At 36.6% G+C, this 14677-nt stretch overlaps 1 protein-coding gene across 1 annotated transcript; it reads left to right on the plus strand.

Annotated features, from left to right (window-relative positions):
• The first annotated feature begins 2867 nt into the window (after positions 1 to 2867).
• CMPK1 (cytidine monophosphate (UMP-CMP) kinase 1, cytosolic) lies at positions 2868 to 9615 on the plus strand. The gene is made up of 6 exons (XM_005884835.2): positions 2868 to 2876; positions 3279 to 3425; positions 5078 to 5230; positions 6486 to 6562; positions 6818 to 6914; positions 8237 to 9615. Exons 1-6 carry the CDS (start codon positions 2868 to 2870, stop codon positions 8276 to 8278), a joined length of 525 nt encoding a protein of 174 aa, XP_005884897.1. The 3' UTR covers positions 8279 to 9615.
• Positions 9616 to 14677: the final 5062 nt, after the last annotated feature.

Genomic DNA, 14677 nt, shown 5'->3' on the forward strand with positions numbered 1-14677 from the left:
AACTGCAAAATCCTTAAGAAAAATATAGTATAAAAAATCACTGATAAATGGAAGATTTTTAAACAATGGAATGTGGATGAGAAATAGAAAGACATGTAGGTTTGACCTGGTTATATTTATTTAAATTCCTTGTTTCCTAGGACTTTGCAGATTAGGTTGTTTTCTCTCTTTTGACAGACTAATTATTTTTTTAAAATACCATTTGTATACCTCTACAGTTTGCAGCTGGTTTCTCTTTTAAAAATGGTATGCAAAACCCATTTTAATGCAACATAAAGCTTACAGATTTGAGTTCTGCAGTGTCAGGAAACAAACAGTGTATGTACTAATTTCTAAATCACTAGCCGGGCTTCTAAATGTTCGTGTTTTTCATATAGCAGAGGCAGTCCAAAAAGAGCAATTGTATTGCTGGTGTTTCACTGAACATTTACATTGTTTAGTACTGTTTGTCTCTGCATTATTCAACATTACCATATGCTGTAATCTCTAGACCAGCTGAGAGCAACCAGCAAGCATAGACTTCCAAGCAGAAGCCAAAGTAAGCAGTGGGGAATGAAGCTGCTATAAAATTTTGTTGACAGTATATGCAAAATACCTTTTGAAAATTGTACATAATAAATGGGAAAGTATGTCACACTTCATTTTTTATAAAGTCCTTTCTACACCCATCTTTCAAAAGTTTGCTTATACTTGGTGAACAAAGTAGACATTTAAAATGGTGTGGTGTAGAAATAATTTTAAAATAACAGTTTAAATAATTAAACACTTTCATATTTCATTTTTCTGTAAATGTTAGAAATTTTTTGAAAGCCTATTACAACAACTAAATACACGTTTGGTCATTTCTTCTAATGGAAGGAGCTATATGACTAAGAGACATGAATTATACTATGGTTGTTTATTCTGACCAAACTTTATGCCAAATTTTAGTCAGCAAATAAACTATTTAGTATTTGCTGACTACCTAACTGTTAACTTACTTTAATAAGCAAGGACAAGTTTGCCAACAATTTTTGGAAATAGAAAAGGGGTAAAGAACATGGCTTCTGCAATCCAAAAAAAAAAAGAAAAAGAAAAAGAAAAAGAAAAAAAACTCACGCTAGCCTGGGTAATTGAGAGAGTTTGTTTTTGTAAAATGTGCAATTGAAATACTACTTTGAAAGGAGGGTGGGAGTATGGGCTGCCTCAGATATTAATGTTGAAATTAAAGATGAGATTTAAGCCCAGCCAAGGTGGCTTAGTGGCTGAGCATTGACCTATGAATCAGTTCACGGTTCGATCCCCGTCAGGGCACATGCCTGTTGTGGGTTCGATCCCCTGTGTGGGGCATGCAGGAGGCAGGTGATCAATGATTCTCTCTCATCATTGATGTTTCTATCTCTTTCTCCCCCTCTTCCTTCCTATCTGAAATCAATAAAAATATATTTAAAAAAGATATGATTTGCCCTAACCGGTTTGGCTCAGTGGATAGAGCATCAGCCTGCGGACTCAAGGGTCCCAGGTTCGATTCCGGTCAAGGGCATGTACCTTGGTTGTGGGCACATCCCCAGTAGGGAGTGTGCAGGAGGCAGCTGATCGATGTTTCTCTCTCATCGATGTTTCTAACTCTCTATCCCTCTCCCTTCCTCTCTGTAAAGAATCTTTAAAATATATATATTTTTTAAAAATATGATTTAAGTAACCAACTATTTATTGTTCACTTACTATGGATAAGATAAAACCCACTTAGGGAGTCTTAAGAATTTAGGATGATATGATTGTTGTAACTGAACATTGAATGTAGTTCTGAGTGTCGTCATATTTGGGAGTAAAAATATTTTAAAAATAGATTTTACGGTTCTTTTGATTTAATCAAAGGGAATGTGCAAGTTCAGTAGAGAAAGCTTTTCAGTATTATTTCTTAGATCTATATTGTTTTCTCATTCTGACCTTGGGGAAATGGCAGAACAACACCATAGCATTGTATATGACTTAGCTCAACTACCCTATAATGTAACCTATGATCTAATACATCATTTGTAAGTCCTTAATAATAATGATAATCACAGTCATGAAACTATACTTACTGACCTTTCATAAGATACTCATATCTATCATCTCACTTAAACACCTTGATTAGTTTTTCTATCAAAACCATTACACTGACTATATATACACATATTATAACATAAAAACTATATATATATATATATGCTTCCAGATTATTTGTAATTGATGGCTTTTATCCCCTACTATGTGTTAGGCTCTCTGGTATGCGATTTCCATATATTATCTCATTTACTCATTCCACTAACATATAAAATAGGTAACTGTATTTCCCTATTAATGAGACCTCACTAGAGAGGTAGGAAATGGACATTTGAGAGTAGTAAGGAAGATGCTGGTCTAGGTGGTGATACTCTAAGATGCTTTTTGATGTGACCAGAGTGGCCAGGAAAGCTGATTTTGTGTAGGACTTATACTGTTTACTGAGAAAGGGAATAAAACGGAAGAATGGAGATTGTGTAAATGCTGATGAGTTCACTTTAGACATGTTGAGCTTAAGGAAGGGAAGCAGATTTTATAGAATGTGGGTTTTAAACAATGGAATTTGTTTTTCATATAACAGAGACAGTCCATAAAGAGCAATTGTATTGTTGGTGTTTCACTGAACATTTGCATTGCTATATAAAAAACACAGCCAAGATTTTTGTTTTGTTTTTTGCCTTGAATCTTATGGATACTTGTTAGGCATTTTTTTAAATGTTAATAACATTTCAACATTGATTGTTGATAGTGTTTGTGAAGAAATATAATGAGGTGTTAATGTCTTGAATAATTAGATAAATTTTGGGAGGATTTCATGGTTTGTGACCATTATAGCTACCATGCCCTATGTAGGTAAAATAAATAAATGTATATGTCTAAAATGTGTTTTTATTAATTTCAAAGAGAGGAAGGGAGAGGGAGAGAGAGAGATAGAAACATCAATGAGGAGAGTCATCATTTTGCTGCAATCCAGGCATGTGCCCGACTGGGAATTGAACTGTGACCTCCTGGTTCATGGGTTGATGTTCAACCACTACTCCGCACTGGCTGAGTGGTAAAGTATATTTTTAAGCAAACTGAGAGATCGCATGAAATCTCTCTTAAAATATTAAATTATTTAATATACAAGCCAAACTTCTTTTTTGTAAGAAAAGAAATAGAGTATAGAAATTAAAACGAAGGGATAAAAACAATAGTTCTATTAGGTTGAATGTATTCTGATTTTTTTTCCTATGTGTTGTTTCTTTCAGAAATATGGCTATACACACCTTTCTGCAGGAGAACTTCTTCGTGATGAAAGGAAAAACCCAGATTCACAGTATGGTGAACTCATTGAAAAGTATATTAAAGATGGAAAGATTGTGCCAGTTGAGATAACCATCAGTTTGTTAAAGAGGGTAAGGAATGTGAATGCCAACCAATTTAAATAAGCATGGAAATGATAAGTTAAATCTGCCTTTTCTTTGTGTAATGAAAATATTCAGAGTATTGAATTTTGTTGTTGTTGTTAATCCTCACCGGAGAATATTTTCCCCATTTACTTTTAGAGAGTGTGGAAGGGAGGGAGGAAGGGAGAAGAGAGAGAAACATCATTGTGAGAGAGACACATAGATTGACTGCCTCCCACATGTGCCCTTGTTGGGTAAAGCTTCTGAATGTCCCAGATAGTTAGTGCTTGCTTCTTTGTTTTATCATAGCATCCTTTTATACCTCATCATAGAACTTAGCACATTTAATTACATTTTGTTATCCACTGGACTTTGAGCTCCCCAGGGGCCATGACCTTGCTTTTCATGTTCCCTGATAGTTGGCCTCAAATGTGTGTTGAGTGAGTAGAATATGGATGTACCTCTTCTGATATCTTCCACTACCATAATTGGGGTAGAAATGCTATAATAGAAGTCCAAAAGAATTGTGTGGAAGTTTTGTGAATATTGGAGAAGCTAGATGCTGGGTTAAAGCCAACACTCATAAAGGAATCAGGGATCTTGACAATGTGAGCACTTATGGGACTAGATATTGGTTTGCTTTGGAAAAGAGGCTCCTCGGGAGTTTGACCAAATCATGCATCTGAGCTTATTAGCCCGTGGGGATTAGTGGTGGTAAGGATTTGGAGATCAGAGATCTGCATCTCCCATTCACGTATCCACATTCTCCTACCTAAATTCAGACTTTGGAAGAGGATGGTGAGGTGTTCTGCTGTCTCTCTGAATGTATTGTTTTCTTTGCTACCTGTGTTTCGGGGTAGCTGTAGTTTAAAAAGAGAGAGAATATTAACTCCTATACTAATCATTAATGCTAGCAGTCTCTTTATATTTTCCCAAGGATTTTTGCAATTGGACTTGAATTATTGCAGAGAATCTGAGTGCCTTTAGATGCAGCATACTTCTCACCACAGCAAGATGATTTGGGAAGGGGAGGGGGAGGGCTGGATAGGGTCTCTAGTGGCTGAAGCAAAGATATTGATTAATACTTATATTTCTCTTTATGCTGTGAATGTGTGTGTGAAAGTAATACATGCTTACTATAGAACATTTGGAAACTGCCCACTAATTGTGTGTGAATGTGCATAAAATGGGGGAAGGATACATACCCATAATTCCACTAGCTCGAGGCAACCATGTTACTGGTAATACTAATTGGATCATTTTCTTTTAAAAGATATATATTTCTATTGATTTTTCTAGAGAGAAAGGAAGTGAGACGGGGAGAGAGAGAGAAAGAGAGAGAGAGAGAGAGAGATTGATTGATTCATGTGAGAGGGAAATTCAGTTGGCTGCCTCCTGCACATCCCCATACTGAGGATCGAGCTCACAGCCTGGGCATGTGCCCTGACCTGGAATCAGCCCAGCGACCTTCTGGTGCATGGCATGACCAGCTGAGCCACACCAGCCAGGGCAGATCATTTTCTTTAAGTCTTTTTTTGTCTATGCATCCTTCATGCTTTGCTTCTGATTTAAGGAATAATAAAAGAAACACCAATATATCCACTACCCTCCTTAAGAAATTGTTAATGTAGTATTGACCCTAAATCTTCCTTTTCTTTTAGGAAATGGATCAGATAATGGCTGCCAATGCTCAGAAGAATAAATTCTTGATTGATGGGTTTCCAAGAAATGAAGACAACCTTCAAGGTTGGAATAAGACCATGGATGGGAAGGCAGATGTATCTTTCGTTCTGTTTTTTGATTGTGATAATGAGGTAATGAACATCTTCATTTGCCCACATGGGCTTTAAACAACTTGATTCAATGATTAGAGAGATGCAGTCACTTTTTACTTATATTCCATTTTATATTGGCAGCAATATTTTTTTGAATTGGAACATTGGATGGACAGAATAGCACTGTCTTGCTCTTGGAGTGTTAAACACTTTTTGGCATCAGCAATCTTGTGGACCTAAAATTTGCTTTATTTTGAAAATAATAAGAATTTTCTTTGCTTTGTTTTTATGTAAAAATTGACTTGTATAATAATGTTAGGTAATGAAGCTGCCCTGTTACTTCTGAGGTATGCACTATTAGAGAGCGTATCTTGCCTTGGGATGGTTGTTTATTGGAAAAGAAGCACGTATTTCTGGGAATTTGGAAAAACTTTCTATTTTAAGGCAACAGTTAAGATAGCCTGATTTGTGTTCATAGTGTAAAATGATCTTGAAAAAAAGCAGGAAAGCATTCTTTTTCTTTCTGGCACTTCCAATATCATACTTAGACATACCTTTGACTAACTGAGTTAATTTCTTGGACTCATTTAATTAAAAGGCTTTCACACCTGTAAATTTCATTAAATTAATGTCAACAGCCTGAAAGAATAAGAATCTGAAGTTCTGCTATGAAGGAAGTTGGCTGGTTGAATTGCAAATGTGCCTCTGGTGGAGGGACTTGCTGAAGCCTTTGAGTTGTTTTAAAATGTAACTCTCTTCTTCCAACCCCCAAAAATATGTTTTCACTTATTCTTCAAAGTTAACTTTAGAATGTTACCACAGCTTTATAACTAAGGAATGTTTATTCATGATTAACAAGGGGTACTTTATTCAAATGCAAATATGTTGATTCTTCAATATTTGGATATTCATGGAATTACTGAAAAGTAAGCAAAAATAGAACAAAGTCAGAGGCATGTAATTCATACCTAATAAGTTAATAATGTATCCTAGATGGACCCATACACACATAGATCTTCTTTTTATTGCGGTTTGAAAAAAAAATACACAGGAAAAACTGAGTCATGAATGAATTCGTATTATGCTCTGTACTTACTTAATCTAGTTTATATAAATTGAACCACATGTTTAAATTTAAAAGGACTTTACATGTTGATTAATGAATTAGATACATTCAGTTTAATGCAGGTTTTTTTTAAAACTCTTCAAACTTTATTCTCTTTTCAGGTTAAAAGATTGACAAGTTCATATCTTTCTTTTTTTATAATAACTTTGTATTTATTTTTCTTTTTAGATCTGTATTGAACGATGCCTTGAGAGGGGAAAGAGTAGTGGTAGGAGTGATGACAACAGAGAGAGCTTGGAAAAGAGGTACTTTGCAGTTTTTATACAATAAGCCACCTCTATCTCAGTTTGGAACTTGAATAGCAGGTTAAATACTTGCCTCATTTTGGTCCAGAAAAAGATAATGTCATGCTTAACTATGTGAAATGGCTTATCTAAGAAGATGCTAAGGGAGTCAGTTGGGTCAGATCCAGTGTTCTCCTCTGAGCTATCCTATAACATGGAGGAGAATGGATGAATACTTAGAACCTTGCAATATTTGCCTTTTTTTTTTCTTTCCAGAATTCAAACCTATCTTCAGTCAACTCAGCCAGTTATTGACTTATATGAAGAAATGGGAAAAGTCAAGAAAATAGATGCTTCTAAATCTGTTGATGAAGTGAGTATCCCTATCCTGCCTTAAAAAGAAAAAAGTCAAGTAAAAATGTGATGGAGGGCATAGGCAGGAGAAAAAAAATAGTATGACAGAACAGTTTGCTTTTCAAGACACTGAGATTAAATGAAAAATTAGGCTTTTTCTCCTTTTTGAATAGTCTAAAATGGGTTTTACAACTTCAGACTTGTCTTCATAGAAGTGGGTGGTTTATTAATTCCAAACCTCATTTCTCAAACACTGGAAAATTGGCATTTGAGACTATGCTTTGGACCATGAGCATTAAAAAAAATCCATAATATGAATTGCAGGTTATCTAGCTCAGGAGCCTGAGGCTGCCTTCATTTCTTTTGTCACAGAGCACAGAGCTCCAGGGGGCAGCAGAAGTGGGGGAAAGTGGGGATAAATATTAATGGCCAGAGACTTGAGTTGGGGTGGTAAGTGCACAATGCAGTGTACACATGATGTGTTGTAGAATTGTGCACCTAAACCTGTATAATTTTGATAACCCGTGTCACCCCAATAAATTCAATAGAAAGGAAAACAAAATAAAAACACGTAGCTCCAGAGGTGCACAGTGTCCGTGGCTCAGCACTTCTCTCTTCCTTCATAAGTCAGCTGTCTTCTCTCAACTGTGGTTTGAAAGCCCTCAGTGCCCAGCAACTATTTCTAGTGCTTTTTAATTCACCCAGTCATCCCCTGATTACCTGAATCTTCTTCCTCTGGACCTTTCTTTGTTACTGTATAGTCATTTTTGCTTTTTTTATCTATTGCCACTTTGTATAGTGGTGAGGTAATATATCAGAAAACTTTAGTGTTTTAGAATCAGAACTAGGAAGATAAGCCACTTCCATTTTATCAATTTTTGGTAGCTGATTAAGTTTTATTTTGTCCTAAAATTGAATGCAACATGTTCATAATTTTATATGTATTTTTAAAATATATTTTTATTGATTTCAGAGAGAGGAAGGGCGAGGGAGAGAGAGAGAGAGACATCAATGATGAGAGAGAATCATCAACCAGCTGCCTCCTGCACACCCCACACTGGGGATCGAGCCCGCAACCCAGGCATGTGCCCCCCTGACCGGTCGAACCCAGGACCCTTCAGTCTGCAGGCCGATGCTCTATCCACTGAGCCAAACCGGCCAGGGCTTATATGTATTATTTATTATATTACTGTCAAAAGTAAAATAAATAAAACTAAGAAATCATAATGTGTATTTTAATTATCTACTTTGGAAATTAATATAAAATTGATACACTTCTAAGCCACATGATATTTTAACAATATCTGCTTTTAAAATTATTCCTGTCTTTTTCCTTTACAGGTTTTTGATGAAGTTGTGAAGATTTTTGACAAAGAAGGCTAACTAAACCTGAAAGCATCCTTGAAATCATGCTTGAATATTGCTTTGATAGCTGCTATCACAATCCCTTTTTAAGGCAATTTTAATCTTTCATAATTACATCACAATTAGTGGCCAGAAAGTATATAGTAAGACAAATTAAATTTTTTGTCTTCAATTTTTTTTTTTTTTGTCACAGGAGTAGACAATGAATTCGGGTCTAAACTTTGTCTTAGCTATGGTGCTCACAAAACAAGGAAGGGCATTAGCTAGTTCTTTGTTTTTATTCGATAAGGATATCACTTTTATAGTTTGTGCCTTCTGTGAGCAAAACTTTTTAGTATGCATATATCCCTTTAGTGATTACAACGTGTCAGGATTAGGGATTCCTCACTTCCTCTTTTTCTTGCAGGTTTTAAATTTCCAACCTGTTAAGTGAATTTGTGGACCAAATTCCAAAGGAACTTTTTGTGTAGTTAGTTCTTGCACAATGTGTTTGGTAAACAAACTCATAAGATGAATTGCTAGAAGTGTTTTAGTATTTATCCAATAACTGACTATATCCTATAAAAAGGTAAGAAAACTTAGCTATGTTTTAGTTTTAATACAATTTGTACAAAGTTGTATGACATGGCATAGTCTGCTTCCAGGGATTGGGATGAGGGCACTGGGGGTTCAGAGCCTGGCAGAATTGTCAGCTTTATTCTGACATAAATCTGAGGATAAGGGGCAAGGGTCATATCTAATGACATGTGTTCCTTATGCTCTATTATATAGTGTTATTAATGAGTAAATTGATCTCAACAAAATTCCTAGCAGTGAAACCTTGAAATGCATGTACTAGATTTATGGTAAAATGGTTTGGGGGTTTTTTTGGTTTGTTTTCTAGACTAAATTTAAGGTTAGTATAAAGTAGAAGAAATCTAATGGTTAAATTTCCCATTTGTATTTTATTTCCTTGAATATTTTTTCATAGTTATTTGTTTAAGAAGATTTAAAAATCACTGCACTTTGGTCAGAAAAATAATAAATATATCTTATAAATGTTTGATTTCCTTCCTGGCTACTTTTATTCAGTAAATTATTTTTTGGCATATGTTGAAGCATGGAAAGGTACAGAATAAAAAAGAAGGCTGTAGAGTCCAAAGGAATTTTTCCTTAAATTTATTCTTCCTTTAAAAATCTCTGAGAAATTTATTTTCTCCATTCTTTTTTTTCTGACATCACCAATGCAAGTGGTATCAAGGTTCTTATTAAAATGTTTCTCGTCTTCAGCACCTTTTTGACTTTGTATAATTAACATAATTAAAACTTGACTTTGTATAATTGTTAATATAATTAAATTTTTATATTTAAAGCCATTGGGAATAGTGAGGACAATTTGTGTATATTCTTATACAGGGGTGGGCAAAAGTAGGTTTAAAGTTCATATGGAAAAAGACATGCACATTATGATTATTACAACAGCTTTATTAACTGTTTCGTGTACTCACAACTGTAAACCTACTTTTGTTCACCACCCCTGTCTTGTAATAGATTTATTTATTTCTATGTATATTATGAAATTCACTTATTAATGATGAATTTGCAATATACTTGCCATTAAAACAACAAAGTATCCGTAAGTACTATAACATATTAGCCACCAAAATTTGTATTGACATCTTGGTTTCTTGGAGGAGGTTGTAATGAATTCTTATCTAGTGATTCCATCCAGCCAGGACAGAGGGCTTTTATGGGTAATTTAATAAAATGGCTGTAGTATGAAGCAAGAGTGAAGACTTAAGGTTTTGAATGTGTTCCTCCTCACATAAGTGAAGAAACCTATCAGATGGGGATCTAAATATTTATATTGGTGTTGTGAAAGCAACCTTAAACGTGTGGATTTTAAGGAGACTGCTGAGACTAGGTGCTTTGCTTCCTTTCATCAAATATCTTTCTGCGGCATTTGAGAACCAAAACCAAGAAACATAATAATTACTAAACTATGAAGCTTTGTTTTTTGTTTGCTTAAATAGAAAAACATGTCAGCAATATTGAGTTTAGTAGCTGATTGAGATACATCTAAATTCACTAGTTAGGTCATTCCATTTGTTAAAGACACAGTCACCAAGAAGTTTTTGACTTTTCTTGAAAGAACCCAGTGGAAGTCTTGCTATTTAAAATAAAAAATTAACATTATTTCCATTCAGTGATGTTAGATATATATGGATTATTTAGTAAATAATTCCAATAAATTTTGTGCTGTGGCCTTTGTTGTTTGCTGGTTCAGATTTTTGTTCTCACAAGCATATGGGAGACTTAACATGTGCATCCTCATATAGCAAAAGCAGAGTTGAGGATCCAGGAGAATTTTCTGCTCTGTGTATTATGTTTGTGCATCTTGAATTAAGCAGAAAGCATTACTATCCCATTCCTTCAAGAAGTAATCTGGATTGAGGCACAAGTAGCCTATTTCATTGCCAGCCTGCAGCAGCGATTCCTTGTCTCTTTGAGAGGGGAATTGGTAGCAGGCAAGTAGTGTGTCTCAGGATGCGGGTTTTTTGTGGGTTTGTGGCTTTGTCCATGTAATTTAAGTGGTTGTCTGACATTTCAGTGGTCCCGGAGGTTTGGTCTTTCCTCTTCAAACACACATTAATTGCACAAGCCATAGTACTACAAACACATTCTCTGCCTTCCAAGAACTTTCTATCTAAAACTAACACTGATGCGGATAGACCTTTTAGCTGTCTTGATTGGCTGACATATAGTCTACTGCACTTCTCACTAGCCTGCATGTATACTTCTGCTAAATTCAGTACTCTTTCATTCTAAGTATTTTTTTTTAATGAAAGAAAGGAAGCTCATTTATTATGCACCAAAGGAAAAGGTAAAAATGGTCCTAATCTCCTTTCCCTTTTTTCGTCATCCTGGACTCCAGTGTAAGCACTCTCTTGGGTCCAGGCCTGCTTTCCTTTGAACGGGTATGGTTATTGTGACTGTGATGTTAGTTCTGGACCTCGATTAAGTTCTGTACTCACCATTTTTCCTGTCGAGAGCTGAAGAGAACAGTTGAATTTCTGGCTCCCACCCTATACCCCATGTCAGCCATACCGACTACAGGCTGTCTGCTCAGACTTGTATGGGATCCCTGTGCGCCCCCATTCATTAGAGCAGAACCTGCTTCTCTTGGGTCCCTCTTTTCCAAAGAGGCTTTTTTTTTTTTCATTACTGTCCTCATAAGACCCTGACATAAGAGAAGAGGGCTTAATTATTTTGTACTGTTTAGGGAGACAGGGTTCCTGATCAACATTTCTCCAGGTGAGGTTCTTTCAGCCACAGAAAATTGTTTTCTGTTTATGATGCATTCTCAAGAAACTGTGCAGCTTCCTAACTGGCCTTTAATGCCCTCATCAACCAGAGGAAAAGCACCTGCAGGGGTACCTCTACATTCTAGCCCTAAAGGAGATAACTGAGGCAAACTTTAAGAGCTGTCTTCTGCACAGTGGAATGAAGCCGTTAAGCAGCATACCATATACATAGCAGATGTATTCTCATTTGGTTGAGTAACCACCTTTAAAAAGAGAAAGTAAAATTCAAATAAAGCCATGTGTGTGAACTTTAAGGAGTGCTCATATACTACCTGTTAGAAGGCTTCTTGGAAGAAATACACTCTTAGTAGCTGCTTCTAAAATATTGGGTGTGGGGGTAGGGGGAATTGATAGTAAACTCAAGATGGACTTTCAAGAAAAGCCCTGGATTGAATAGGTTTCCTTGCTGGTTTATAAAACCCTGCAGCTCTTTGAGGACTCCAGTGGAACTGGTCCTCACTCACCTGGCTCTGAGGGCTCCCAGAGCCAGAGGGGAAAGACATTGAGTCAGTTCAGCAGTTAGTACTTGGAAGCACAAAGCTGTTGTTCATGGCTCACCCTTGGTTTATTATTTTTATACAGTAAGTCCTCGCTAAACAACTGTAAGTGAAATGATATGTAATGAAGTCAATTTTAACATAGGCTAATTGATATAAACGAGTCAGGTTCCAACATTATAACGAAATGACATTGAGTCGTTATTCGAGGAGCTGCTATAGAGGAGCATTCCCACTACTGGCTCCAAAGCAGCTTTGAGAACTAGGCTCAAGTATCTGATTGTGATGAGGCTACATCACAATGGCCTGTCAAAATGAAAACTCTTTCTTTTTAATTGCCAGGTAACATACACAGGAGGCACTACCATTGTTCTAGCCTCAACTGGGATAGTGGTCAAGATGGACACGTTATTTGGGGGTTGGGTGGGGGGAAGTGTGGGGAGGTTGCTAAAGTTTAATGGCTAACTTTTAGATTGGGTCAAAATAGTCCTACATCGAAACAACCAAGTTAAAACAGCTGCATCACAATCCCCCTATGTTTTATTTCAGAGAGGAAGGGAGAGGGATAGATAGAAACATCATTGATGAGAGAATCATTGATCTGCTGCCTCTTGCACACCCCAACTGGGGATTGAGCCCACAACCCAGGCATGTGCCCCGACCACGGATGGAATGGGAACCTTCTGGTTCATGGATCAGCTCTAAACCACTGAGCCACACCTGCTGGGCTCCGCTTGTTTTAAATGTGTCAGTGCAAAGTCTATCTGTATTTTTCACTCTGTTTAGGTCTTAGATCTGGATCAGTGCTGTTTGGGGAAAGAGGGTAACTACTGGGCTGAGGCTGCTGCTGCTGTGTTAATGGAAGATTCAGAAGTCCAGGGGATGGGATGGGATGAGGGTGGGGAGTGTAAACACTTGAATAGGGAGCAGGATTTGGTTCAGTCCAGTTCTACTTCAGACATGTTGGCTCTTGGAAGAGCTCACTTTAATTCTAACCATAATCACTCCCACCAAACACCATTCTTTAATCTGCCCAAAAGTCTTCATGGTCATAGACCACAATCCCATTTCTCTCCATGATTATTTTATTGCTGCAAATGAGTTTCAGGAATGTGACTCCTTAACACTGTCTCCATTTGCCCTTAACTTGTGATTTGAGTAATTTTATAGCTATTCTGAGTTCAGGTGGTATATTTGACTTAAGAAAGTAGCTGTTAAATTTAGTCATCAGCTAAATGACGATAAAAGGTTATGGCCAATTGCTGAAGTAATAATAGCTAGGTGCATAGGGGAGACATTATTACAGTCTATAATTACATTCATGCAAGGATCTGCCATCTTAATTTAGCGGACTGGTCACGTTAGGAAGTGAAATTTCAGAGATGCTAACCCTTGTGACTGAGATCAGAGAGTTTTTACAGGAAATCTACATCTTCCTTAGGCAGTGTGTCTGTCACTAGACCAGGAGAGAATAGCACTAAAATGCTGAAGTTACAAAAAATTGGCTGGCCATTCATTCAAAATATGTTTGAGACAGATTTATTAGGGATACGACAATAAGTAATACACAACCCTTGCCCTCAACATGCTTACTAGTTAAGCTCAAATCCAGTGGTTTCTTAAAAGGATTGTATTTCCGTATAGTGCTTTTAATGCTTTTATGCAAACTTTTTTACCTGTGTGATCTCATTTAGTTTTTCCAACAAGGGGGATTAATATGCTGCTTTTCCTATTTCATGAATTAATGAATTGAGGCCCAAGGAGCGCAAGGCAATTGGCCAACCTGCATACTTCAGTTAAATTAAGTATGCCTTGATTCTAAGCAATTTTGTTTGTTTGTTTACATGAAGGAAAAGTCTTTACAGCTAGTTAGCTATAAGTCTAAAACTGGAACCCAGGTCTCTGGGCCTTAGAGAGCTGTTTCCTGTCTCTCACAGCCCATTCGGCCTGCCTGTAATAGAGCCCAATTTTAGGCGGCTTCTAATACCCCACCATGCTTCCCCAGTCACTAGCCTATTGCCCTCATTTATTTTCTCTATTGCACTTGTGCAATTTGTGAAGTTGCTTTGCTTATTTACTGTTGCTTTCCTCTGCTACATTATAAGAGCCAGGACAGCAAAAATGTCTGCCTTCATCTCTGTGTCCCAGTGCACATAGTAGGCACTCAGTAAATATTTGTTGAAAAAATAAATTGAAACGGAAAATTATTTTTGGCTGTCACTGTAGCTACAGTTTGCATCACTGAACTTTGGATCCCAACTGGGTGTGTTTGCAATCTCCTTAGGATTTTGTTCTCATTCCGCCTGAAGATTGGAAGCTGATAACCATAAAGTCCTGGGGGCGGGAGCCAAGATGAATTTTTGACCCCATCAATCTTTCTCTACTTTTAGCACACAAGTTGTAGAAAGATTTAAAGTGTGACTATTTGGGGAAGAAATCAAGGAAAGTCTGGGACCAGAAAACAATGTTTTGGTGAAAATTGCATCCAACTATCCATAGTTCAATCTAGTTGACAGATATTTACCTATTGTACCTCTTTTAATGTTACCGTGTTATGACATAGAAAATCTCTGCTT

This window comes from Myotis brandtii, unplaced genomic scaffold (assembly GCF_000412655.1).
Source record: "Myotis brandtii unplaced genomic scaffold, ASM41265v1 scaffold862, whole genome shotgun sequence".
Lineage (NCBI taxonomy): Eukaryota > Metazoa > Chordata > Mammalia > Chiroptera > Vespertilionidae > Myotis > Myotis brandtii.